This window comes from Pangasianodon hypophthalmus, chromosome 23 (assembly GCF_027358585.1).
Source record: "Pangasianodon hypophthalmus isolate fPanHyp1 chromosome 23, fPanHyp1.pri, whole genome shotgun sequence".
Lineage (NCBI taxonomy): Eukaryota > Metazoa > Chordata > Actinopteri > Siluriformes > Pangasiidae > Pangasianodon > Pangasianodon hypophthalmus.
In genome coordinates this window covers 8,878,968-8,904,734 of record NC_069732.1, presented here as the reverse complement: position 1 = coordinate 8,904,734, position 25,767 = coordinate 8,878,968, and the positions used below count along the sequence as shown (strand labels likewise).

General features: G+C 37.4%; 3 protein-coding genes across 4 annotated transcripts in view; 1 reads left to right on the top strand and 2 right to left on the bottom strand.

Moving 5' to 3' along the window:
* chrac1 (chromatin accessibility complex subunit 1) overlaps positions 1 to 25,767 on the bottom strand; it is a 99,321-nt gene that overhangs the window by 62,065 nt on the left and 11,489 nt on the right. The gene's annotated exons all lie outside the window — the stretch shown is intronic.
* Positions 2,003 to 3,843, bottom strand: dlx5a (distal-less homeobox 5a). Its single transcript, XM_026929967.3, has 3 exons — positions 3,302 to 3,843; positions 2,752 to 2,936; positions 2,003 to 2,490 (listed from the first exon to the last, which is right to left on the bottom strand). Exons 1-3 carry the CDS (start codon positions 3,663 to 3,665, stop codon positions 2,179 to 2,181), a joined length of 861 nt encoding a protein of 286 aa, XP_026785768.1. The 5' UTR covers positions 3,666 to 3,843; the 3' UTR covers positions 2,003 to 2,178.
* Positions 5,762 to 25,591, top strand: ago2 (argonaute RISC catalytic component 2). 2 transcript variants are annotated; one of them, XM_026929755.3, is made up of 19 exons: positions 5,762 to 6,015; positions 8,698 to 8,878; positions 8,954 to 9,074; positions 9,273 to 9,454; positions 11,131 to 11,267; positions 11,374 to 11,508; positions 11,600 to 11,687; positions 12,490 to 12,637; positions 12,728 to 12,847; positions 12,952 to 13,074; positions 13,182 to 13,315; positions 13,608 to 13,792; positions 13,902 to 14,061; positions 14,185 to 14,275; positions 14,839 to 15,033; positions 15,116 to 15,250; positions 15,337 to 15,438; positions 15,742 to 15,941; positions 17,067 to 25,591. In XM_026929755.3, exons 1-19 carry the CDS (start codon positions 5,991 to 5,993, stop codon positions 17,173 to 17,175), a joined length of 2,571 nt encoding a protein of 856 aa, XP_026785556.1. In that variant the 5' UTR covers positions 5,762 to 5,990; the 3' UTR covers positions 17,176 to 25,591. The 2 variants fall into 2 exon arrangements, with proteins under 2 accessions (XP_026785556.1, XP_026785555.1); XM_026929754.3 differs by having other exon boundaries at positions 8,695 to 8,878.

Genomic DNA, 25,767 nt, shown 5'->3' with positions numbered 1-25,767 from the left:
ATTTGAAAGCTAGCCTGTTTCCCTCAGCTCTGTGAACAAGCACCAGCACGCCTCAGACACCACAGCTCTCTGCTCCACTGATAAAGACATAAAGACGTTGCTTACCTCCATCCAGAGCCGGACAGAGGCCGTGGTTTCGGCGCAGATCCCGCAGGGAATAGGGACAGTCCCATGCACTGCTCGTGGTTGAGTAAGCAAATTCAGGTGTGAAAGTGTTTTGCACAGCCCGACACCTCTTATATATTGGCCGCAAAATTAACCGTTATTACTGTCACTGTTTAGCGATGGTGAGCCAGAAAAAGCCTTCTGCAATCAAGAACCAAGCGCATCTTTGCAAATTATAGATAATTGTAAATGTCCAGATTATGATAATGGACCCCTAATCCTGGTGGAAGTATAATTATTGTTGAGCGTTATACAGTTGAAGCTAACTGTCATTATTCATACACCATTTGCGGAGGGATTCGCTGAGTGGAAAATGGTCAGTTGGAATTTAACAAGGCTCTCGATATAATGGCATAGGAAGTGTGTGTGTGTGTGTGTGTGTGAGTGAGTGTGTGTGAGTATGTGTGCGTGCGTGTCTGTTTGAATGCTTTAGAGGATAATCAAGGATAAACATAATAATCCTAATATCAGTTTTACTTTTTGTAGATCTTGCACATCAGGATTCTGCAGTCTGTATGATATCTATCATTTTCTCTGTGTGGTAGCCTACAATACTACAGTCTATAGTCGAAATAATAATGCTATTGTTTTAAGTGTTTGCTGTGTGTGTGTGTGTGTGTGTGTGTCTGTGTGTGTGTGTGTGTGTGTGTGTGTGTGTGTGTGTACGCGCGCGCGCCCCGCGCGCGTGTGATTTGAAGGATGTGACGAGCATACACGTGTAACCTTAAAATTACTGACAATTAATATATTGTACACTATAATATTTATGTCTGTAGGCATGAGGTAGATAGTTGTGTATAACCGAGTACCAGACAGGCCTAACAGATGTTTTATGTTTTGTTATGATGCACTTGTGTTGTCGTACAGTTTTGATTAAACGTTCATATTTCCGAGATTTATGCCTTATAAGAAGAGGATCTGTGAAGAGGATCTGTGAGAGCTGAGCTGTAGCTGCAAGTGGCTGATTCCTCACAAGCAGTCCCTTTCATATCATTCTCAAAAATTAAAAACAGAGAGATGTAGGCCACTGTTTTTGTGATTCTTTTTTTAATTCTGAAATGTCTACAACGTTAAGGATATGCACTATCTAATATTCTAAATGCCTTCAATATTTATAGGCTGTGTTTACCGTAAATAATGGAAAACTCTCTCTGGTAGGTCTACTGAATAAGCTATTATAGGTAATTAGATAGATTGATAATTAGTTCAAAGTCTTTTTTACTGTACTGTATATAATAATAATAATAATAATAATAATAATAATAATAACATACCCCACTATATAGCTAACATAGCCCGAAATAGCACTATTCTAATAAACCCGAATGCCCTGAAGGATATCTACAGAATTGTGTTAATGAGACCTGGACGCAGCGAGAAGCATTGTTAAAACTCCATAACGACTATATAAATAATGCTAAATAATTACATCCTTGGACATCTCGACTTTATAGGCCTAGATCTGTCATAGGTCTATACTGCATCATTAATATAATTTATGTGATCCTGTCGTTTGTAATTCAAATTTAATCTTGTACTCATTAGAGGTCCGGGACCATCTCATATCCATTCACCAAATGCCACAGTAAATTGAGAAAATGGAAACGTGTCCTCAAAAAATGCTTCATCAGATATTTACGGCGAGAGACCTACTGTCCAGTTTGAACATAAATTACCTATTTAACAGTTGTGTAAAAATATGACAGACTCAAAGAGCAAATTTAAAGGAAAAACACGTGATTCCTATATTTATTGTACGTTGCTCTTAATTATATGGCACGTCCAGGTATGACAAGCGTTGAGGTTTCAATGTAAGGCACCATTGAGAATGTGTGGGTCTGTAGTCCATGAAAAACATTTAATAAGTCTTCCAAATGCAAATAAATTACATGCACACATTTACACATTATACACGTTTTTTTTTCTGTGAATGTCAAATCAGTACATTGCATATTCTTCAGAAAGGAAAAAAATTAAACATCAGTCCGATACAAGCGAGTATTAACACAAATTTCAGTACAACGTTCCTGATCCGAGAGCCAGAGAGTGCTGTAAGGAACTGGGGGCCTGGAGATGGGAATTCACCGGGCCGGCGGAGGAAAACCAAGAGCCGGTGTTTTCCAGAAACGACGAGGTGGCTGTGTTGATATTTTGGGCTTGGTGGTGAGGTCTGGAAGGAGCCTGTGAGTCCCACACAGCCGGAGACTGAGGGGAGTTACACGCCATCGGGTCGCTGGAACTGGGGCTGTGCTCCGGGGGAGGCAGATCTCCGTTCTTCATGATCTTCTTCAGTTTAGATCTTTTATTTTGAAACCAGATTTTCACCTGCGGAGGAAGGAAATACACAAGGGAAACAAGAATAAGTAAAAACAGACAGTAAAACCGTGCACCAATAATAATAATAATAATAATAATAATAATAATGAAAACAGAAAAAGTGGTTGTGCGCTATCAGTCTAATAGGCTTATTATTTGGTATAATATCTGCTACCAATATTTACAAAGATTATTTTATATTTCAGAGAGGTTTGATATCTGAGTGAAATAGTAAATGCTGTCAGTGGAAGAGCGATCCAGAGCGCATACCTGTGTCTGTGTGAGCCCCAGGGACGCGGCGAGCTCGGCTCTCTCCGGCAGCGCGAGGTACTGCGTGTTCTGAAAGCGCCTCTGCAAAGCCGCCAGCTGGAAACTGGAGTAAATTGTGCGCGGTTTGCGGACTTTCTTCGGCTTTCCATTGACCATTCTTATTTCTGGCTCGACAGTCTCTTTCTCTACAGCAAAAACGAAAGAAAGGAAAATAGACATATGAATAATAAGCAGTCGGGAGGGGAAAACATTTCTGCATGGTGAGAAGGCATTTGATGTTTTCCATTTAGGAAAATCAAAAATAATTTTTTTGGATTAAAATAACGAATTAGAGCTTCATATAATGTCCCTAAGCCCTATCCTATATTCCTACATTTTTTGGATAGAATTGCACAAACGAATTTTTTTATATGAAAATCTGACATTCTCACAAACTAAGGCAGACGCTTTAGTAACCATTTTGCAGCAAGACTTTTGCGCAAAATTGTGTTAAAATAAAAATAATTAAATTATATAAGATAAAAAAAACATAAAATTAAAAAAGTGTTACCTTGCGGGCTCGGCTGTGATTGCACTCTGCTGTACGTTCCTGCATACTGATGATGGTAGGCAGAAGTCGGGTATGAGCCATAGTCAGAGTAAGATTTCGCGGAATAGTTCCCAGCAGCAGGTCCATTGGCTCCGTGGTACTGGTACGGATAGCTATTCAGAGGTTTCCCATACGAGCTGGAGTTGGGTGAACAGTAGCCGTGGTGAACCCCTCCGGCGGGGCTGTAGTAGCCTGAATCCGTGGCTGTAGACTCGGGAAGAGTGGGAGATTCCTGAGACGGGTGATGCATGGCGGAAAGCTGAAAGGCGTTCTGGAAATCTGCAGGCTTGAAACTAGGAATCCTTCTGTCGAATACTCCAGTCATAGCGCCGTGTCCTGACTCTCTACGGACCTCAAGTTTACACTGCCATCGTGAGTGTGTGTGTGTGCGTCTGTGTGTGTGCCTGAGTGTGTGTGCGTGCGTGTGCGTGTGTATATGAGAGTGTGTGTGTAAGTGCAGGCATCGGCGCTCTCTTGAAGACTGCTCTAAAGCCCGGAGCAAAGACTTGGTTAAATCCTCAACTGCGCTGTTACGCACTGCAGGGAGGATCCACGATCCAGCTCCATTGGCCAAAACGCACACACAACAGCCACAACTGAAAATGAACAAGCTTCAAAGGTCTAAAAACACTTTAAACTGTGTAGAGTTTACAAATAAATAATGTAATAGAAAAAAAAGTATGCTATAATTTTTTAACTTCTATAGCCATTATATAGGTCTTTTTTAATTTTTTTTTTTTTTTTACTTTATTTGTTATTCTTTGATTATACAGTGCAGGAACAGCCTACAATAAGCCCAATAGCCCATGTGCTTGAATGGTTTCAAAATTAGGGCTTGTGTGTGCATTTTTTCCAGTAGAATACATATTGTAAACTGAAATATTTTAAAAAGTAAACATTTAAAGGCGCCACGTTGTCTTTGCGATATCTAGCTATAGATCAGTCATGTGGATATTATTCATGCTTTATCAGGACCATCATGGCGTTTATTAATTTAAAATGTTTGTCAGGTGGCACTTAGGGTACTCAGTAAAGTTAAAAAGTAGCCTAAATGCAAATACTGTAAATATAAAGCAAGCTACCAAATCCTGTGCTTAGTAGAGCTCATGCTGAGTGGAAGAGATGTCTGGACCAAACACTATCTCACAGTGAAATAGTGCCACCTTGTGGTGGGGATAAAAGTAGCTCTCTATCCAAAGCAGGAGCTTCTGATCAATAAAAACGCATGTGTGTAGGATGACTATCCCACACAAACAACACAATGTCCTGCAGTTCACTGATCATGGAATAAAATGATGTTCTGTTAAAATATCACTTAAATTATGTCTAATAAAATTAAATGTCTAGTTCCTATAGGATATGCTTCGTCCCAATACCTGTTCACATTTAGGCCTATTAAAATGAATACGAATGAATTTGCATACATTGAAAGATTGAAAGAATACAAATAACACCATTAAAATAATGAAAAGAAAAATGAAACCCTTAGGGAAAACATGGCTTCGTTTTTATATGGGCTATTGTCATTGTTTCATCGTGCAGCTTTATGGGGAATCTGCTGCTGGGTTTGATTAGGCTAAGCTTCATTACAGAGTCGGGAGTAAACCATTTAAAACTTTATTTCTCCAACAATACCGGGAAATGACGTAAGCTCACTGAGTAGTCTTTACTAGTCTACTTTGGTTCCTTTAGTATTGGTAAGTGTGTTTAATAACACAGCTCTGATCACGGTGTATTAATAATAAAAGCGTTTCGCCTCTCTTAGGCTATGGCTTTAATTTTTAGGAATTTTCAGGTACAGTATATGACGTCACATGAGTTCAAATGAGTTAATTTTCCCACCCGTATCACGACTAATCCCCACCTCCTGCTCTGGGATTGGCTCACTGAAACCAGCCTCCTGACCTGGGACTGGTTTATAATAACCCACCTCCGTTATATTTTCAGATATATTAGGATAAATCTGCCAAATTAAACCGTAAACCTTGGGCAAGCTTTTACTGATACTGAATAACTTAAATTATCTTATTAAAATAAGGAATTCTGCGCATGCGCACTTCACTTCGCATGCACATAATTTCATGCTTTTTCCATATACTTAAATGCTGGAAGTATTTTCTGATCATGAGAAAGCCAAATATCAAAATATTACACCTGGAAGGAGTTTCTGACAAGGCATTTTACTTTATCAGCATATGCTACCTATAGTTTCCCGCTGGTAACATTTTTTCACAAGGTCACAGCAATGAAGTAGAAAAAATACTTTTTGGAGGAAATGTTATGATGATCTAAATTCATTTCAACTTGCCCCTACCAAGATGGCGCCGTTGTTGACGTGTGTGGACGGCCGACATCTTTGAACGGCCGACGTCTTGTGAATGGTAGAGGCGGGATTTATCTGAATACGGGTGGGAAATGTCTGGTTCCAGATTTGTCGAGTACACAGCAGGTCGTGTTGTGACGGGGGATGGGAGTGGGGATTTCTCTCGCGGTCTTGTAGTTGAACTCTTGTCTGAAACGTTGTTTTCTTGGTGAAAACAGGCTTCGTAGCCGATAAGTTGACTTTCCTGCTCGCGGATGCACCTCGCGACGTCTCAAAAGCGAAAATAATCTGCGCGCGCTCGGCGAGTTCTGCTACAAACCAGCTGAAATGTATTCGAGCGGAGCAGCGAGTGGTGAGTAACCGCTACAGCGCGAGCTCACTGGCTAACGGCTAGCTAGTTTGGAATTGTTATGCTAACTGGGGTATCTGTATTCCCTAACTATCAAAACACTGGCCCAGTAAAGATGTTAATTCGATGAAGCTAAAAGCAGGAGTGGGTGAAGTTAATAAATGGCGAGTTCCTTTGGTGGTTTTTAAACCCGCATGTTTGTGGGGCTTGCTATGTTATTGTTAGCAAGCTAAAGGAGTCTTTCAAGTGGATGTTGCTAAGTAGCTAGCTTGCAAACTTGCCAGAGTTGCTTGCTAGCTGAGTTGTTTTATATCAATTAGCATGTGTCGAAATAAAAAAAAAAAATAGTTACCTAGTTTAAAAATAACAACATGAAAGCTAACTAGCTGTAGCCTGCTGCTAGGTAATCTTCTTTCCAGTGTAGCAGCAGCAGTTAAGCTAGCTGTGTGTTTCCCCCACCAAACTGTTCTTCACTTTAATTATTTGGCGCTATAATTACCTACTGAGATGATCTTAATAGCCTAATGGTTAACTTTGCTGGTTAAACATCTTCAGTAAAGGTCATTTTAAATATGACAGCCTTTAATCATTTAGTACAGGTGTTAGCAGCCCAGCCAGTGTTTAAGCTAGTGAAGGAAGGATGGGAGATTTATGAGGCGAGAAAAACTTTACGAAACCGTCGATGGTGTTAAATGACTCTTTCAGCTTCCTGCACGAGTCTCACTTAAGTACTTTTCATGTAAGTTGAGGATCTTAAGGGTCTTCTAGGAGATTACCATAGTCTAACATTCACATACTTCAATCAAAATCCAGACTCGGTGTGAGAGCTTAGATCAGGGATGTTCAACTATAATTTATAAAGGGCCAGCTATTTAAAATCCCTTGCACACAAGGGTCCAGATAAGCAACTAACATGACTGAACAGTGATTACCTTTTAACGCTTAACCAGTATTTATTAGTTCATAACATCACACAGTATAGAATGGTTATATTTTGTTTCATTATGGCATTTCACATTTCCACTTCTGAGTAGTATCCTGAACTCTGAACAGATGAGACGTCTGATTTGAAATTGAAGCAGAGAATAAGTGCTGCTTCTCTGTCCAATCTGATGGATATTCCTTTTTTTTTTTTTTTTTTTTTTTAAAGCCATGTTGTCACTTCCTTAATCAGACCACAGTGTAAACAAAATATATAATCTATCAAAGTCTGTGAAAACGCATTCCTTTCTCAATAAGCTGCCTTTATGTAAATAATTAACATAAATACATGTGATTTTATAAACCGCAATGTTTCATGTTTGGGAAAAAAAAAAACTGAAGTTGCTGAACTACAGCCAGGTATTTTTTCATACACTGATCAATTCTGCTACAGTAATTTTTGAGTGTTTTGTGTGATCCACTGAAATACTTTGCTGGGTCCACATCCGGACAACCAGTTGGCTGGTTTAGTAGATACGGATTTCTGGTTTTTGGGTCATTATATTTGTAAGACTCTGCGTTTGAGCGAAGGTGCAACCTGTTCTTTGGATACATTTTATACAAAACTGAACAGGTGAAGATATCATTGGATGTCATTTAATTTAATCAATAAATAAGAAATGGTACAAACCTTATCCTTATCCTTAACCTTCATATCTTTTCACAAAGTTCAGTTGTGTGAGTTCTTCTGAATTTGTAAGTGTGAGAGCATCCTGGATGTGGTCTAGGTGGGGTAGCTCTTTAGACATTTGCCCTGTTTCTGTGGTCTTTAGATAAAGAGTTGAGAAAGTCTGCAGCGCTGATCAGGTTAAGATCCAGTTTGACATGTGCGACTATCTTCCAAACGTGTCACATTTCTGGGTTTGATAAACCGTTTTTTTTTTTTTTTTTTTTTTTTGGGGCTAAGTTAACCGGCCATCAGTTTTTTTTTCTAGTGCCTGCCGAGCATTTCTGTGTTTTATGGAACAGACTCAGATCTATTCAGGTAGCGAGTACAATTAACATGGTAGTAATGACGGCAAGATCTCAATCTCTCTGACTCTCTTTTTGGATAACAAATAAAGAATGCTTTTGGGTGGCTAATATTGCTTTAAACATGTTTATATAGCGTTGTGTTATGTTGCTGTTGGTTTCCCAGTTCTGACTGATTGGTCAGGAGTGTTTGATTAATTTTATGTGTATGGTGGACGCATCACATAATCTAAGACTAAAAATAAACAGATAAAAAACATTATTTAACAAAGCAAATTGTGTGTAATTGTTGATATAGGGAAGCTTTTTGTAAGGAAATTGTTTTCAGCATTTTTGGAAGGAGTCTCCAGTGTCAGCACTTTGTAACAGTCAGAGGTAAAGCTTAGAGGATGTTGCACTGCACTTTCTCTTATAAGCAGCGTTTTTGTCTTATTAACATTAAAAAAGAAGCAAAAAAGGCTATATTAGTTTACAGCTAATATAAAGTAAATGATAAGCACTAACTTGTTTTATGGATGTTCCATTAAATCTAATTATAAACGGATATAAAGTATGGCATGCTGTTCTTTAATAAATTTGAAAAAATGCAAACTTTTTCCTAAAGTCCAAAGGTCAAACAGTGGAAGAATTGTCAACTGATAATCAGTGAGCCAATAATGCCGGTCATTAAACATTTTAATACATGAATAATTGAGAATACAGCTCATGAATCTTATTTGTTCACTCCAGCAGCTCCTCTGTCTCCTCCACCAGAAGAGTATGTGTTCAAACCACCCCAGAGGCCAGACTTTGGCACCATGGGTAGGACAATCAAACTGCAAGCCAACTTCTTTGAGATGGAGATCCCCAAACTGGAGGTGTACCATTACGACATTGACATAAAGCCTGAGAAGTGCCCACGCAGGGTCAACCGGTAACTCAGAGCTCTTGAATCAAACCTAGACAATAGCAGTGAGTTTTCTATCTAAACACACTTTTTGTTTTCCAGTGAAATTGTTGAGCACATGGTTCAGCACTTTAAAACACAGATCTTTGGTGACCGAAAGCCTGTGTATGACGGGAGGAAGAATTTATACACGGCAATGCCCTTACCCATAGGGAGAGACAAGGTGAGTGGAGCTTCTACAGGTACTGACTTTCTAATCTGAACAGTTTTAGGAGTGCTATCACAATTTGTGTTTTTCATTGTGAAAATGATTTTGGAGTGAAATATGTTTGATCAGTGTGACTCGATATCAAAGTACATATATAAGAATCATTGTAGCTGTCAGAGTAAAACCAAATGAGCCTGTGTGATTTTGTCCTAGGTGGAGCTGGAGGTGACGATCCCTGGAGAAGGCAAAGACAGAAGCTTTAAAGTGGCCATAAAGTGGGTTTCTTGTGTTAGTCTGCAAGCTCTTCATGAAGCACTGTCTGGACGGCTACCAAGCATCCCTTTTGAGACCATTCAAGCTCTAGATGTGGTCATGAGACATTTGCCCTCCATGAGGTCAGTTGATGTATTTTTATTCCTGAGGATAAAATCAGATATTTAAAGCACATGTTTCAGTTTAACAGTCCAGCCATTCCCCACAGAGTAATTAAATCAGACTTCTTAGAGTTTCTCATACTGTATTGAAGCACATTATATTCTTAATTGCTATCAGTCATATTTTATATGGTGTATTTCATACATTGTTTAATTAGACGGTTTATAAGCAAATTTTAATTTGCAATTCTAACTTGCCTTCATCAGTGTGCCTTTACCAATCACCACAAGAGGGCACTGTTTGGTCATCTAATATTGTAGATCTGAAACTATCATAACTATCTAGGTTTTCGTTGAGGAACTTCGTTGAGGACAAGGTTGTTTTAATAATAACCTGACATGATTGTTCTATGAGTGCATTCATATACACACTACTAATCCGATCATTATCTAACTTTAGCAACATTTGAAGTGACCATTTAAACAGCATATATGATACATCAGAAGTCTTTTTTGGATTTCAACAGAGCTTAAATTTCGGCGCGGGATTGCGAGGATTGCGCGTAATTTAAACCATTCCCACAAGTTTAACTTCTGTATTTGCACAAATGTATTTGCTTCATCTCAGATCAAATTATGAAATACATCAACAGACGCGAAAAAAGAAATCACTGGTTCAGACAGTCTGTTTTTATTTTAGAATTTAATTCCACAAACAGCGCTGCACCGGCCATCTCTGACCATCAGCGTGCTCTCCGTGGCCTGCGTCGCACTCATCTTATTCACACGAGGCTGTGTGACGCGCTCTAATATTCTGAGTCATAATGAGCTGCTTGTGAAGATAGTATCGGCTTCCAAATTATATTATTTTAATCCCGAAATTCAAACATTAAAAGCTGTTTTGCTCTTTATAGTGTGTGAGCGGATAGAGCGCGCCTGCCGACTCAACACAGCAGCAGCAAAGCGCGAGTAAATCATCTCCCTGTCTTAAAATGCGCGTTTTATCGAAGGTTAACATGAATGAACATAAGACAGTATGTAAAAATAGTCTCCTGCTTACTGATATTTATCATCTCTCACGTAACGACCCATGTTTCAACCGCGAGGAGACGCCAACAGCTTGGTATGCAATATATTTTTCCTTAACTTATCTAATTTATGTCCAAATAAACATAATTCACTAAAATGGTTTTTAATAGAGAGACTTAGAGAGCTTTTTTTTTCTTAAAATTAAAAAATCTGACACTGACACAAAAAAAAAAAAAACAAAGAAATTGAACTGAAGCTGGAATATATGAAATTCACTGTTTCTGAAAGGCGTTAATATATAGTTTTAATACAATTCTTAATGTCAATTTGGAGGAGAGCATGACAAATTTTTTTATTAAGCTGTTTTGAAAACCACCATACATTAAAATCTGTAGACATAAATAAATGAAGATTCTCTGGGTTTTGACCCAGTAATGAGATTATTCAGCACATGTATACCATTATTCTGGTGACTTGCATTTTCTTAAAAATCTGTTTTGTTTGTCATTAAGAAAATATAATTTAACTAATTGCTTCAATACTTGTAGTGACATTGCTAAAAGAAATTAGATTAATGACGGGTCAGGTTACTTAAGTACATGTAAACACAGTAGCTGTATTAATGCCAATGAATTAATGTAAACACACTGTGTTTGTCTTCACCCCAGGTACACACCTGTTGGCCGCTCATTCTTCACACCATCTGAAGGCTGCTCCAACCCTCTTGGTGGTGGAAGGGAAGTCTGGTTTGGCTTCCATCAGTCTGTTCGTCCATCTCTTTGGAAAATGATGCTTAACATTGATGGTATGGCTAATCATGGCTGTTTTAATAGATTTTTTTTTTGCGAATGTAGGCAATAAAAGTCTGAACTTGTTTGCTGTTTTTTTTTTTTTTTCTTTTGTTTTATTAGTATCGGCTACGGCATTCTACAAAGCCCAACCAGTGATTGAGTTTATGTGTGAGGTTTTGGATTTTAAAAGCATCGATGAACAACAGAAGCCCTTAACAGATTCCCAAAGAGTCAAGTTCACTAAGGAGATAAAGGGTAAATACATCTTGTAAATCTGCCAATGGTTTCTGCATTTAGAGCTTCACGTTAACACCTTTACTTTATCCTGCTTTGTGCGCTCTTGCAGGTCTGAAAGTAGAGATCACGCACTGCGGGCAGATGAAGAGGAAATACAGAGTTTGTAATGTAACCAGGAGACCAGCCAGCCATCAGACGTAAGAGCTCTCTTTCATATTGTCTGCTAATTGATACTGATGCTTGGGGTTTGGTGATAATTATGTTTTTTGAGAGAGAAACCCACCTCTAAGTTGCATTTGAAATTCTCATACATTCTAGTCTGTGTCACATTTAGTCTGAAAGTAGCAGCAGGTAATGCATGCAAAATTCCTCATACTTTCCATAGTGTTGGGACTACAAAGTCTTTCAGCAGGCTACCTTGTAGAAAGGGATTTGAAATAGTAATGTTTCGATTTGAGCCTGATATGTCATATGCCGCCTTACAAATGCACAATAAGAGAGCTTACACAAGATGTACTAATTGTGATGGATCCAATCAGGTTACTTCAGTTCTTCAAACATACAAATGAACTGGATTTGAATAGTTTGAAATGAACTAGTGTTTCTCCCTTATGTGGGCAGGTGAGAATACAGCAGTCAAACATAGGTGACAGATTTAACAACTATCTGGGCAGGATTGTCTCAGTCTGCTTTGAAGTGAACTCTAGAGCAGTTCAGTTGCAGTGAGAAAGCAACTCGACCCTGAAAAGTGAACGCAACATGCAGTGTATTATTCACAGTGAAAAGACAGACTGCTTTGTTACATGAAACATTAGCGCACATATTCACTTTATTTGCAAGGATGTTGGCAGACACCTATAATGAATGGCAGTACACATTTCCCTTCATATGCTTGCAAGTACGAAGATACAGACATGTAAATCAGGCCTTCATACCTCAAATTTAGTATCTTTTGGCTTTTGACTGTAAGCACTGTTTTTTTCCTCTGCTCTGCCGCAGGTTTCCCTTACAGCAGGAGAATGGGCAAACCATCGAATGCACTGTGGCACAGTACTTCAAAGATAAATACAAATTGATACTTCGATATCCTCATCTCCCATGTTTACAAGTTGGTCAGGAGCAAAAGCACACTTACCTTCCTCTTGAGGTTAGTCAGAGTATAACTGTACTTTTAAAGAGAACCTTTAATACCTAGTTTTATGTCCTTTTCACCTGACTTCACCTTGGTTTGTCCTAGGTTTGTAACATAGTGGCTGGACAGCGATGCATCAAGAAACTGACAGACAATCAGACTTCCACTATGATTCGTGCCACAGCCCGGTCAGCGCCTGACCGCCAGGACGAAATCAGCAAATTGGTCAGTTCATCTCTCTGCTGTGTAGTTGCTGCCAAATGTACAGCTGGTGAACTGCTTTGACCTGTAAGTTTATTTAAAGCTTTTTTGATTCTTATGTATCACAGATGAGAAGTGCCAACTTTAATAGTGACCCTTACGTGCGTGAGTTTGGGGTCATGGTAAGAGATGAGATGACTGAAGTGAATGGCCGAGTCCTCCAGGCACCATCAATTCTCTATGGAGGACGGGTACAATCTACTTTTTACCTTTTTTCTAAGGACATAATCATTTGATTGTGTGTGATATAAGTGATGTAAAAGTATATGGCTTATTGATTATATACATCTTTTTTCAGAACAAGGCAATAGCTACCCCAATCCAAGGCGTATGGGATATGAGAAACAAACAGTTCCATACTGGGATAGAGATCAAGGTTTGGGCCATTGCCTGCTTTGCTCCACAAAGGCAATGCACTGAGCTCTTACTAAAGTAAGTCCCTGTTTGCTTATATGGCAGTATTTAACTTTATAGTACCTTGTTGAAAACTTACTTGCAGTTTCAAATTAAGAGATTCTTCCAGTGTAGTATCTGAAGTTTGGGGCAGAGGTTAACATTCTGTGCTAGTGACTAGAAGGTTGTGAGTTCAATATTCCAGCACTGCTAGAGGGCCACTATTGAACAAAACCCTTTACACTTAGAGTTGATCAGCTGTGTAAACCTATTCTGCCAGTAAATGTCATTGTAAATGTCTTCATTGCTTTTGGTTCTGTGTTCTTTTTAGAGCATTTACAGACCAGCTGCGCAAGATTTCTCGTGACGCAGGCATGCCCATTCAAGGCCAGCCTTGCTTTTGTAAGTATGCTCAGGGAGCTGACAGTGTGGAACCCATGTTCAAACACCTGAAGTACACCTACCAAGGCCTGCAGCTGGTCGTAGTCATTCTTCCAGGGAAGACACCTGTTTACGGTAAGTCAGTCTCTACACTTACTTCCTATCTCTGACAAAGAATTTGAGGGCTGATGTTACTGCATATCTACGTTTTGTAACCCGCATCCTTCGTCTCTTGTTCTCAAAGCGGAGGTGAAGCGTGTCGGGGACACAGTTTTAGGAATGGCCACTCAGTGTGTCCAGGTGAAGAATGTCCAGAAAACCACTCCACAGACCCTGTCTAACCTCTGTCTGAAGATCAATGTTAAGCTGGGTGGAGTCAACAACATTCTGCTTCCACAGGGAAGGTGAGCACAGTTTAGATCTTAAGGAAGAAGCTTACATCAACAGAATTTTAGTTTGATGTGTTGATGGTGGAAGTTTGGAGTAGCCTTTTATCTGAAATAAAGCTTTGATGCTTTGCTCTCCAGGCCCATGGTTTTCCAGCAGCCTGTAATTTTCCTGGGCGCAGATGTGACTCATCCTCCAGCAGGAGATGGAAAGAAACCCTCCATTGCTGCAGTAAGTCAAAATTGACATTGCACAAAGTCAGATTTTGGGGGAGTAAAATGATATGAAAATTAGTGAGTCTGCTTAGATCTGCCAGAAGTCAGATTTATTCAAACATGTCTCAGCTTTATAGCATGTTGCATTGCCACCTGCAAAATAAATTCATTGTGTTAGAGAGAATGTCAATGTACACATCTGAATAAGTGTTTTTAAATTCATAAGTAATTTGTAATTATTATAATCATTATAATTCGTAAGAAATAAAACATGATGATTGTGTCCTTATAGGAAAATAATCCGTGCTGGGGTGGTGTGATGCCAAAATTGATTATTTTCCTATAACATCATGTCCCAGAGTGTTTTATTCCTCTTAAAAGGCGACAGTTAGCCCATGTTAATTTTTATACGTTTTAAAATACTCTTTATAAAACAAAAAATACAGTTTGTCATGTTAGGAAAAAAATATGCATCAAAACATTCTAACTATATAACTGTACAGCATAACTATAAATCTGCATGCTGTTGTTGTATAGAAGTAATCAACATTTTGATAAATAAGTTCCTGTCGGGTTTAGGTGGTTGGCAGCATGGATGCTCACCCAAGCCGATACTGCGCCACAGTGCGGGTTCAGCAGCACCGCCAAGACATCATTCAGGACTTAGCTGCAATGGTGAGAGAACTGCTGATTCAGTTCTACAAGTCAACCCGCTTCAAACCCACACGTATTATCTACTACAGAGATGGCATTTCAGAAGGTCAATTCCATCAGGTAAACTACTGACCTATATGAGACATTTTCCTTTAAAATCTTTCCATTTTGTAGTCATGTATTGACGCTTCGTTTTATCAAGGTCCTGCAACATGAGTTACTGGCGATCCGTGAGGCCTGTATAAAGCTAGAGAAGGACTACCAGCCGGGCATCACTTTTGTAGTAGTGCAGAAGAGACACCATACCAGGCTTTTCTGTATGGACAGGAATGAGAGGGTTGGTTATTTCAGTAATGTTATATCTTTTGGATTGTATTTGTTGAGATGTGCTTTTGGGTGACTTAATGGTTATGTTTGTTTTAGGTTGGAAAGAGTGGGAACATCCCTGCTGGCACCACAGTTGACACAAAAATCACTCACCCATCAGAATTTGACTTTTACCTTTGCAGCCATGCTGGTATTCAGGTACTAACTTCACAGGATGTTTGAAATTACATCTGCAGGTCATTTCTATTACATTTTGCATATTTAAATGCAGACACTGTTGCCTAGGTTGCAGGGAGAGTAAGAAAAGTACTCACTGCAAAACAGTAAAAATAAAAATATTACATGGAGCCCTGCATGCTGAATTCATACACAAGTAAAATATTGATGTGAGTGATTTGCAGCAAGTTTCTGAATCAGTTAACATTGCTTCTAAGAAAGGGAATTTACATGAATCTTACATGCTTACATGAATCAACCCTTCCACACTGATGCACTCCACAGGGTACTAGCAGGCCTTCTCATTATCATGTGTTGTGGGATGACAACCACTTCACTTCAGATGAGCTACAGGTACTCACATACCAGCTGTGCCACACCTACGTGCGCTGCACTCGCTCTGTCTCCATTCCTGCACCTGCCTACTACGCCCACCTTGTGGCATTCCGAGCACGCTACCACCTAGTAGACAAGGAACATGACAGGTATGCAAGCTTTTCATTCTTTGATCTAGGGCTGCATGATATGACAAATATAGTGCTATCATGACTATATGATTTTCTGATATATGGGCTTTCATTACAATTTTTTTTAATAATAATTACAGTGTCAGATTGGAAGCAGCTGATTAGATGTTAAAATTCTGTACTGAATCTTAAAAAGGGTAAAAAGTAAATAAAAGTATAATCAAATTCAGTATTTAAAATGCAGCATTATGATTTTCATGGCATGATTTTCATGGCAAAACTAAATATCATGAAACATGATATAACATGTATCATATGTATCAAATAACATGTATCATATGTATCAGAAATGTCTTCAGGTATTGTGATATGATATTTTTGTCATATTTCGATATAAATCAAAGGTAAATTATTGAGCAAACTCTTATTTCTGTGGTACCAAGTTAGAAAAATAGAAGACAGAAAATGTAAGAGAAAGAAATAATACAAATAAGATTGACACATATTTAGGTTCAGGATTAAATATTTAAAATGGCTCAGTGTAGCAAGTTAAAAAATAAATAAATAAATAAAGCTAAAAGGTATATACAAAATGTTTTAAACTTTTCTAGAAGTTTTCTAAGATTCTAAGTGAGCCTGTTCTTTCTGATCTTGTTTACTGAGTGTATTGGATAAGTCAGTTCAATGTTTGTGGCAGTGTATGCTACAGCAGTGAGTCTAATAGCCTTTTGACCGCTTATACACTATATGGCCAAAGGTTTGTGGACACCTGACCATCGTACGCATATGGGATTCTTCCCCAAACTGTTGCCGCAGAGTTGGAAGCACATAATTGTATAGGGTGTCTTTGTATGCCATAGCATTAAGATTTCCCTTCCCTGGAACTAAGAGGCTCAAACATGTCCCAGCATGACCACGCCCCTGTGCACAAAGCGAGGTCCATGAAGACATGGTTTGCCTGGTTTCACTAATGTTTATTATAATTTTTATTGTACCAGCAAAGGGGGCACTAAATCTGGAAAGGGATGCTCAACAAGCACCTGGGTGTGATTGGTCAGGTGTTCACATACTTTTTTTTTTTTTATATATAGTGTATGTTGTGATATTGATTTGTTTGCATGTGTTTACAATGTCTCTTGGCAGTGCTGAAGGCAGCCACACATCAGGCCAAAGTAATGGTCGAGACCAGCAGGCCCTGGCTAAAGCTGTGCAGATCCACCAGGACACACTGCGCACCATGTACTTCGCCTGAGCTCGGCCAGAGTTGAGTCTCATATCCTCAAACACCATGTGTCTGTATGTTTAACATGCCCCGTTCATCTTGGGGGGCCTCTAGATGTGCACATAGTTAACTGGCAACATTTCACACATTCAAGGTCTCTGTTAATCTCTGTATTTATTTGAGCTGCAAGGAAACATTTTTGTCCCTTCATTCTATGCTTTTACACTGACAGTTCTGACTTTGCTTTGGGGATTATATTATTATTAATAATATAATTATGATTATGCCAAGGCCGATGGAATAGAACTTTTGATGAAATTATACCATTAAGGTTGCAAGAAAGACATATTTGTGGAACTTCTGTCAGCACTGACTTAGAAGGGCACAACTTCAGGACACGAGTACTTACTGTTCTTTTTATGTTTCTTACACATGTATTAACAAATCAGTGTCAGTGTTTTCTTTTTGTTAGTCCTCAACTCTACCGTAGTTGATTAAGTTGGTTTCTTGAGTAACAGCCAACAGATTGTGCTTATATTGGATACCAAATCTTTATATTATAATAAGGACACATTGAACAGTTCTTTGGGACAGAGGAAGATTGAACAGCCAGAAGTCTGTAATTCTCTCACCATGAGAGGAGTGTTATGACAATCAGCTGTCTGGGTCTAAAGAGAGAATTATAGTTAATAGAGGACTGGTTCCTGAGACCAGCACCCTTTTTTGAACCAAACCTGTTAGTTAGTTATCTTTTTTCTACCCTGGTTTCTTTTTTTCTTTTTCCCAACATTATCTGTTAGACTATCACATTTAGACTCTAAAAAGAAGTACTAATATCTTGTGTGTGAGATTAGTCTCTATGTACTGCTGATTATTTTTATTATTATTTTTTTTATTATTTCTACCACAAGTCCAGCCTGAACCTTTGCTTTCTTAAAGGACCACTCCATTGTTTTCAAACTAATATCTATCTACTGCTTCTGTAGTGTATGACTGATTACTACTTATAATAATTTGTTTTTCTCTATCCTGAGAAAAGATCAGAAAGCCTGTTTCTGTGAAACGTACTTATAATGGAAGCCTAAAGGCAGCTGTTAAATTACATTAAACATTTACAATATCGGACTATATAACACACAATCAAAAATAACACATCAAAGATTTTCTTATGTCTTTTTATTTCACCTTTTCACGTATGTCTTTTTATTTCACTTCCCAACTCTGGGGCAGTAGAGTAAAAACAAATTCTGGTCTCTTATGCTTTTCTTAGGATTTTATGATCTTGCATGTTAGAGGCTCTGTGTGTGTGTGTGTGTGCATCTGAAATGTAGTCCCATTCGCTAAAAGACAAATTTAGATTTTAGATTTAAAGGACATTAGATTTAAAGTCCAATTCTATAAATAAAGTTGTTTCACATTACCATTACCATGCCCCAACTTCCCTAGAGCCTCTCTTTATAAATAAGTTTTGAGTAAATGAGTTTTCTTATCTTTTCTTAGTGCACAGAGAAGTTTGCAGTTGTTTTGGTAATTGCCTATGCACTAGAGATGCAGTGGATAGAGATCAGGTTAAACAAACCCTGGAGTATTACTTTAAGTGTCTTGTGATTCAGCCTCATACACTGTTGTGGTGGTGCATGAATCATGATGTAAAGAACAGATTATTATAATTTTTTTTAATTGTTGTTTTTTTATGTATCTAATTATGTCCAATATGGTGAGTTGTATATTGTTTGTTTAGATCTATACACACACTGATGGCTCATGGAACCATGGCCTTAATGGTAGGGAGGTCTTGAGGGTTATGGGAAAGTGTTTGTTGGTTATAGATATCTAGTTAGCCACATTACACTTGAATGTGTTACGCACCTTATTTTTTGCCCAAATGTCAGTGATAACGCAATAGCCTTTACCATAGAAGGTTTTTGACCATTCAATTGATTCTGAATTTGAGGACTTCTATTGTGCAACTCTTTTGCATCTGTGGTGCTTTGGAGCTCTTCTCAAGAGCTTTGTAGAGTCATTGGGTTTGTCCAATAGGCGAGTGGTTTAGTTTTTGCTGAAGGCTTTTGAGATTGTGGGGTACATTAGCAAATGATTCGACAATTCGTTAAAATTGAACTGCTATTGTAGGCATTTTTTTATACTGGTATAAATGCAATTATTATTGGAACGTTGATTAGCTTCCCCATATGTTTCACTTTTAACTTTAAATAACCTATAGTTGGACATTTTTAAACTTTTATACCTATGCATTTATAACCAAGAGATTTTAGTGGGTTTTTTTGTGTATATAATGATTTTAGATAATGTGTATTGTAGTAGTTTTAAACTTTAATAGAGTGCATAGAGAAAAACCCTCTTCCTGTTGTAGCAGTATTAGCCTATAGAATAGTATATTTTTATTATAGCAGACAATTAAATACAACTTTCAGTTAGTCCTGTTAGCCAAGAAAGATTACAAATATTTAAGCATACTGTTATCCTACAGTAACTGAAGCACAATGAATTATCGGTGCTAAACATTTTCCTGAAACAAATATTTTATTTACCATGAGATCACGATTAAAAAAAAAAAATCAACCGTGGAACTGATTCTTAAGGTTGAGTTTCTTCAGCTTTTTACCAGCGTTATTCATTACTGTCATTTTCTGACCGAACTGTGTTGCAGGGGCATTTTAGTTCTCAGTCTCGAATACTTGACTTAGTTATTTTTTCATATTTGACGCTGGTCTCTAAACTTGCAGATGCACTTTGAAGGGCATTGGACATGTACCATTAGTAATTGTGTGGAAATGGCTAGATGTCCTACCTCTTGTTGCCTGTTTCTAATATAATGGTAACATCACTGCGTTAGTCATTTCTTCACAATTACACAAGTGGTGGTGTTGGAATAAATTCTTTCTCTCAAAGTTTCCGGGCATATTATAGTGTCACTTAGCTCAGAAATGACCAAAAGGCGTATCTGTTCAGAGGCTACTCTTGGTGCCAATTAAATCTTTTACATTAACTGCCATACCTTTTTTTTGTTTTGTGTTTTTTTTTTGTTTGTTTTTTTTAAATAATAATAAAGTGCTAAAGATTCAGAGCTTTGAAGTAACCCTGCATGGTTAGAATGAAATTCACCAAATGGATTTGAAAGAGCCTTATCTATTTTCAGTCTTTGTGGAAGTGTACAGTGTGAATACGGTCATGTTCAGCCAAGCAGTGTGCTCGTGTTTTACATTCTTATCCCACTGGCTGCTAATTTGGAACAAAATATGTTGTCATTTTCCATTCAAATTTTTCGACATCTGTAGAGCTAATATTTATCACTTAGCTTAGGAAACAACCGAAGTGAACAATTTAAACCTATTTTCTCCTTTGTTTTTTCACTTCATCTTCCTTTTTATTGGTTTTCAATGATACAGTTCGCTTTGTCGTGTAAATATGACAGTGATCACAGCTTTTACTGTACCTGAGTTTTAGTATTTTACCTTTTAAAGCCAGCACCTTAGATTGTCAGAACTCTTAAGCATATGCAATTCCTATATAATAAAAAGAAAATGTATGATTGAGGTGTTTTTGCACTATATGAATAGTTGTGGACTGGGTTATTGTTCAAAAGATTAGAATGTTGGTTGTCCACTTTAATCACCATAACTGCTAGTGGATACTGCAGTTGTGTTTGGGGTTGTATTACACCATGCAAATTGGTGCAGAATCTGAAGCTAAGTCCTGACATTTGAATAACTATGCAAAAACTGATTTTGGTTCAGAGCCATTCATCTTGTTGTAGTGTTTTTTTTTTGTTTGTTTTGTTTTGTTTTGTTTTTTTTGGGACATGTTCAAATTTGTTCAAATTAGTTTTATGATGATTCCTAGTGGTTTGTATGTAAGTCTGATTTTGAATTTAAACTTCATTCTTTCAAAGACTTTAGGACTGATTTTTATATAATGTCTTAAATGTAATGGATGGAGTTCATTGGAAATGGATTGATCTTTCAAAATATGAAACTGGCATTTGTGTCCAAGAGAGTTTTTCTTCTTCTTCTTCTTCTTCTTCTTCTTCTTCTGCAGAAGTTTCATGATGTCCAGTGTAATCCAAAACAAGTGACAAAGTAATGCTGGATGTGATGAAATTTGGTGTATTGAACTATGGTAGATTAATCCTTTTGTCTATGCACAGCACAAATACATAGCACATATCAGCATTTTGTGATAACATGGAGAAGCTGAATGAGAATCAGCATGGTGCTGTTTTGAAATTACAATGCAGAGGTACGCTTATTTGGTAAATCCAAGAGAATGTCTACCAAATTAATGTGTCCCTTTCAAACTAGAGGTCAAACTTATAGAGAAAATCAGTTGCATACCTGAATCAATAACAATAAACTGTTTTGCTAAATATATAGTCAGGATTTTACAGATCTGATATTTCCTCTTGACTGGCAAGAGTCAAATGAAATTCAGTCTCCCTAATAAATAAACATTTCTCTAACTTTGCACTCTAACTTTCTACTTGTAACTGAATACGATAATCAAAGCCTCCAAGTCTACTGAAAATATAAACGTGAGAGAAAAAAAAAATGCTCCACCCCCGATAAGACTATGGTGTATATGAAGATACTCAATGGCATAAGTAATACACATACATGTATATCAGCTGCAGTTCAGATGTGCGGAACTGAGTTAACATTTGTGTTTGGGCAATTATTACTGACATATGGACAAATCCTTCTGTTGCTTGTGTTTGAGGTGCTGCACTGTAAGAATTGTTTATATTTAGGGCAATATTATGTTGTTTCTGTTTTACATTTTAGGACATTTATAATTACTGATGTTTTTAAGCATTAAATTCCATACTGCCACTATTTGAAACTATAGCCTGATGCCCAGGTTCTCATTTCAGACTTAGCGTCTCGGCTTCAGTCAGTGCTTGTCATCCCCTAATCTGCTCCAAGTCACTATGTGCACAAATAAATAAATTAATTAACAGGTTACCATTTAGAAAATTTTGCCAATGCCATTTTACGCCATACTAATTTTTTCTAAAATGATTTTACTAAAAATCAGCAAAGTCTGTTTTTGATAAGAAGTGACATATCATTGGTCACCACTCAAATGTACACAAAATACTGAAATGAAGTGTTCCTGTGTACAAGGCTGAAAATCTTTAAAAATAATAATAATAAAAAAAAAATCACTAGCTTAATAACCTGGCTTTTTATACCAACTTCATACCAACTACCTCAGAACAATTTAGGGTGCTAACCTTATCTCCTTATCTCTCTCTATCTCTCTCTCTCTTTTTATATATATATATATGCTCACTGCCCACTTTATTGGGCAGACCTGTACACCTGCACATTAATATAGTTATCTAATCAGCGAATCATGTGGCAGCAGCACAATGCATAAAATCATGCAGATATAGGACTAGATCCTCAGTTAATGTTCACATTAAACATCAGAATGGGGGGAAAAAGTGTGTTCTCTGTGACTTTAATTGTGGCAAGTTGGTACCAGATGGGCTGATTAAAGTATTTCATAAACACACAACAGTCTCTAGAGTTTACGCAGAATTACATTCTGATGTTTGATGTGAACATTAACTGAAGCTCTTGACCTGTATCTGCATGATTTAATGCATTGCGCTGCTACCACACGATTGGCTGACTAGATAACTATATTAATGTACAGGTGTTCCTAATAAAGTAGACTGTGAGTGTATATATAATTTATATGATCATGACAACGAATAATAATAGTGACCAAACAACTCAAGCCAATACTGCATTTTAGATTTAGCATTTTCAGAAAAAAAAAAAAATTGTATTGTTGGCGAGATGAGAGACATCCTGTCAAACAAAAAAAATGTAGGGGACCAAATTGTGAAAGGACTTTCTGTGGACTGTAAACCGGCGTTTGGCAAAAACTGTAGTCGTAATAGATACTTATTAATTTTGTTTCAAAATATGCTCGTCAGTAAACATTAAACATTGTTTTCTGTGGTAGTTTGGTAGTGGCATAGACACGGCACGAGGATAGGTTGCTAATAGGGCCGGGCAATATAACGAGGAGATATTGATATTGTGACGCAGTCACGATAAACATGATACACTTTTGTTTCGTCATTATCATCAGGTGTCACTGCTTTTATAACTTACTGTAAAAAGCAACCGACGGGACAATAAACATTTTTGTACTAATTGGTTTATTTTTATTTTTGCTTTGTTAGCAAAACCTTGTTAGCAAAATATATATCATGTATCGCAAAGATGTTTTTAAGTTTTGTGATTTAATATTTTTGCCATATTGCCCATCCTTAATTGCTAGTTTCTTCTTTGAGTGTACACAGAGCAATAATTGCATTATTACTCTTGTCTACAGGGTGCATCATGGTTTAATTATTTTAGGTGACTGTGTGGTTCCTCAGCAAGTGTCACTGAACGCAGTTAGATTTTTTCTGGTTGTGAAATTTTTGTGTTCTCTCTGTAATCATCAGTAGTGATGTGCCGTATTTAGGATCACATTGGGTTCAGTTGCCCCAGTCAGCACTGCTCTGCTTTTGCAATACTACAGAAAGGCAAATTTGCTACATCCAAAAATCCTAGCATGTTTGTACAATTTTTTTTAAATGTTAGTCCAAGTTTGGCAGCATGATTTCTAACAAACCAGCTTGTCAACATCGCTGTGTCTGAATACTTGCATTAGGCTCGATTCTTCTTTTTGATAAATATTCAGTATTGCAATAAACAAAACGAGGGTTTTTTTTTTTTTTTTTGGTGAAAGCTCCACAGCAAGTGTAAGCAGGTTGAGAATAAGCTATTTAAAATAGTTTTGCGTGTAATTTTTTACCTTGCAACATTTTACAAAGGGAATTTACTGTTAAATTAATAATGAAATATGTTTGCAAAATATGCTCTACTGATACACTGGCCTGTTTCCGTTGGTTCAAGATCGAAAAGGTACAAAGGGTATGAAAATAAAATCAATATTCTTGATATTTTTGTTGAGCTAAAGACATTCACTTTGTGTGTGTGTGTGTGTGTGTGTGTGTCTTTTCAGATCTGTCATCTCCTGTATTTATATTTGGTGATAATTATTTTTGATTTGATAATTCATTCTCACATCAAAGAATTTATACATGAATTACTCATGCAACCTTGAGTGAATGCTGCATAGAATGATCAGTATTTGTATATTGCACTTTCTAATCAGTAAAAAAAAAAAAAGCCCTATGTAAAATTGGGCAGAGAAATTAAAAGAAAATTAAGACGAGGTATATTCTGCTATAATAGGATTTTTTTTTTCTTAAGAAAAAAGTGACTTTTCTAAAATGTGCGTAGACATGAAGTACCTCAGAAGCCTGATATATGCTGCATCAACTTCATTTTTTTTCTTTTGTGAACATTGTCTTTCGTACATACAGTAATACAGTTTTCCCTACAGAGAGGTTGGATGTGCATGCAAGGCAGTGCTTACACCCTTCTAAAATGTGTTTTGGTTTGATTAAAGTGTTTTTTTAACAGCATTATTTACATTGGCTTTTATTTGGGTGAAAGATGTGTGCTATGGAGTACATAGGGAATTATTTTATGGAAAAAAAAAGCATTCTGTATCAGTTTTTTTTCACCATTCTCGTTGATGTTTCGTACTAATCCGGCATCTAACTTCAGAGAAGATCACAAATGGCAACTAATTAGCAGTAGTCCTGAAAGACTGCTGACTCAGGTATTGCCATTTAAGGGCTGTATCTGCTACTGAATCTCCGCCCTGTACTCACTCGCGTGTCTTAAAGTAGCCCTGGAACTGTATTTATGGCTAAAACATCATGCAGTGTATCTGACCTTGAAAGGTGAACTATTAAGCAGACCATGCAAATCATGCATTGTTCTACATCACTGCCAATCATGTGCTAGATTTTTGCCATAAATCTACCTCCTGGGAATGTAGGAGTGTCCTGGAAATGCTAGATATGAAAGCGATAATCTTCCATTAATACGTGTTCTGAAAACTCCAGGACTCTCTGGCTGAAGCTGTGTGGTTAGTGTGTTTTCCCATATTCATCTAAGCCATGAAAGTGACCAAAGTTTTTAGGAAGGCGTTCCAGTGGCACTGCCTCGCAAGCTCAAATCTCCCCCTCACTTCAGACATTTATTTTTCTTTTTTAATTCCTACTTAAGCACCTGCCAAATTGAATTTACTGTCATTCCTGTTGAGAGCTTTTATATCTCATTCTTGTATTTGGACTCATCGCTAAGCTCTGTGTCTTTTATTTCATTATGTAAAGTGTGAGCTTTGAGATTTTTTTTTTTTTCATTTATGCTTTTATTATGATTGCAAGCTCAATATATGCTGTAAACCCTGCTAGGATATAATGTGAATATCATTTAATATAGTTGACTTTTTTTGCTTGACTGTATATGGCATTGATTAATAAACTTGAGTTCCCCTCACTTGCCTTTTGTCTCCTACAATATTTATTGTGTGTGCTGTTCCGATGTCAAGAACAGCCTTTTTGGGCAGTGTGCACATGTAATATCTTTCATTAAGGTTGTAACTGTTAGGGGAGGATGAGGAAACTTTGAGGAAAAATTTGCATGTATTGCAAAATAAAAACATCTGGATATGAAGACC